A 2,802-nucleotide genomic window follows, 5' to 3' on the forward strand; every position below is an offset into this window, starting at 1 on the left:
ATTAAGCGGTGTATAGATAATGGATGGATGGATTACTTTTGTCAGATTTAAGTTATTTCTGTGATCATTGTGGGTTTTTCTTTCATTTACCGAGGGATACCAACAATTTTGTCCACATGTGCAAAAGACAAGCGACACCCAAAACTGAAAATACTCAAACTAAGGTCCTGACTCACGTATACCAGGACAAGTGTAGCAAGACATGTCTTAGGCAGTTGATGTGCATTACCTGTTTGACTGTCCGCTCTGTGAGGTTGTATTTGGCTGACAGGGCATGTCCAGCCTCCACCCAGACCTCCTCCATACTTTGAATTCTTTGAAGGATCCATCGTAACTGCCTTTTGTTTTCCAGTAATGGATAAAGACCTTTGAAACTTTCCCGGATCAATGCAGGGTCAGATCCCAACTGAAGGTAGGTAAATGAAGAAAACACAAGGGATGATGGCTTGTTTTGTACTGTTCCCTTTTAGCACTCATAAATGAATGCTCTGCTGTTTCTGAATGGGCTTCACAGGCCCACAAATTCACTACACAATCCCATTTGGGTCAATTATGCCATTTTTGAGTCCTCATTCAGCGCAGTTTAAAAATATGTATCAAAATCAGTTTTTCTGTTTGCTTTTAGGACCACCCGTTATTTTTATGTGTTTACAAGTCTTTCAGTGCAAGCAAATTATATGGAAAATGAGTTTAAGAGGGGGGCTGCAAGGTGCCTCGCAGCAGGAAGGTTGCTGGTTTGCGTCCCAGTGGTGGCACCAGGATCTTTCTGCGTGAAGTTTGCATGTTCTCCCCGTGCAGCGTGGATTCTCTCCGGGTTCTCTAGCTTCCTCCCACACAGTCCAAAAACATGTTGAGGTTAATTGGTGATTCTAAATTGTCTGTAGGTGGGAATGTGAGTGTGCTTGGTTGTCTGTCTCTAAGTGTAGCCCTGTGACAGACTGGTGATCTGTCCAGGGTGTCCCCTGCCTTCACCCTAAGTCAGCTGGGATAGGCTCCAGCCCCCCTGCGACCCTCATGAGGATTAAGCGATGTATAAATAATGGATAGATGGAGTTTAAGAGGCAATGCAAAGTTCCAGAGTTCTGCTGTAACAGAAACAGACATCTTCTATACACCACACCCCACACCATACACAGTACATCACATGCACTGTCCAGAGATCAGGTGGCCAATCTGAAAATAAATCAATACTGAATTTTTTAAAAATCGTCAACATTTTGTGGGGCAAGGGGCGTGGCTGGCTTGATTGACAGTCGGCAGCGATGATGCAGACGAAGCGAGCAGAAGGGCGGGCAGAGAGGGCCTGCCTCTCAATCCGTCTGACCAATCGCTGCTCCTATGGTTCTGCCCCCTTCCGACGATTTTAGCGTCACTGGCTCCAAAAATCCAAGATGTCAGCCAGTAAGCAAAACCCTGGCTTCATTTTCTCAGTGCAGAAACCAACGGGTGACGTCACGGTAGCTACGTCCATCTTTTATACAGTCTATGGTTTGATCTGACTTCTGTACTTTTTGACGGTTTAATTCACTGTATAGCAATACAAGTATAAAGAAGCAATAAATCAATAAATATTAAACAACCGTATCTTTGATTAAAAAAAATAAAAATCCCATTAAAAAAATGTAAAAATCTGGAAGCAAAAAAAAAAAAAAAAGAAAAAGAGGAAAGATGAAAATAGCAGCAAATATCTGTAAAATGTTAAGATTTTGGATGCCAAAATACCATTTGTAAAAACACAGGGCTTGGAGGTTGAAGAAGATCAAAAATTATTTTCAATCTTTCAATCATTAATCTACATAATTCTTCTTTAAAATACTAGCAAATAAAATCAATGTATCTAAATACATTTTTTTTTAAAGAACTACATTTAAAAATTGGAAAATTTGTACAATAACAGTCAATTGTTCAAAAGAATTCCAGCTAAAAAGTGTCAGAAGACCTTTTATATATATACATATATAATGTTGACGATAACCCTAGATTAAGTGAGCAAATAAAGATACAAACCAGAAGGAGATACTGCAGACTCAGACACCAGATCAAACCAATGCCCAGTAGGACCTGGCTCAGGGGGTGCTTTGGTATTTTCATGTTTAACAGATGGTGGGTGTTGGGAGGTACAAGTGAAAAAGACGTGATTTAACATTACATGCGATGTTTCATGAACACATACATCATAATTACAAGGCACATTAGCATTATGATGATTGCTTATGAAATTTAAATTCAATAACTTATGACACAACAGTAACAGGAATTTCTTTACTTAATACACACTTTATTTAGCACATACAGATACATTTATCAAACTGTAGAACAAATTGCATTTTAATTGTCATTGAACTGTATTGTCTATGTCGGTGTTGTTTGACGTTGTTTTTCAAGTATCAGTTGGGTCAAAACGACACAGTAAGAAAAAAAAAATCAAACACTTACCTTCAGAGCGTTGGTCAATCCAATGCATGAATACAAGTGCAAGGTGGTACAGTTGTTCGCACTGTTGCCTCGCAGCAGGAAGGTTGCTGGTTCGCATCCCAGTGGTGGCACCAGGATCTTTCTGCGTGAAGTTTGCATGTTCTCCCCGTGCAGCGTGGGTTCTCTCCGGGTTCTCCGGCTTCCTCCCACAAGGTCCAAAAACATGTTGAGGTTAATTGGTGATTCTAAATTGTCTGTAGGTGGGAATGTGAGTGTGCTTGGTTGTCTGTCTCTAAGTGTAGCCCTGTGATAGACTGGTGACCTGTCCAGGGTGTCCCCTGCCTTCAGCCCCCCTGTGATCCTAGTGAGGATTTTAATGGGTGAGGT

General features: G+C 40.9%; 1 protein-coding gene across 1 annotated transcript in view; it reads right to left on the reverse strand.

Annotated features, from left to right (window-relative positions):
- LOC103356097 (alpha-1,6-mannosylglycoprotein 6-beta-N-acetylglucosaminyltransferase) overlaps positions 1 to 2,802 on the reverse strand; it is a 26,636-nt gene that overhangs the window by 19,612 nt on the left and 4,222 nt on the right. The window contains exon 2 of the mRNA XM_008280146.1: positions 230 to 406. Coding sequence (XP_008278368.1) covers positions 230 to 406 — 177 coding nt within the window. The remainder of the gene's footprint in view (positions 1 to 229; positions 407 to 2,802) is intronic.

The sequence above is a fragment of the Stegastes partitus genome, unplaced genomic scaffold, assembly GCF_000690725.1.
Source record: "Stegastes partitus isolate 25-593 unplaced genomic scaffold, Stegastes_partitus-1.0.2 Scaffold183, whole genome shotgun sequence".
In the NCBI taxonomy this organism is placed as follows: domain Eukaryota; kingdom Metazoa; phylum Chordata; class Actinopteri; family Pomacentridae; genus Stegastes; species Stegastes partitus.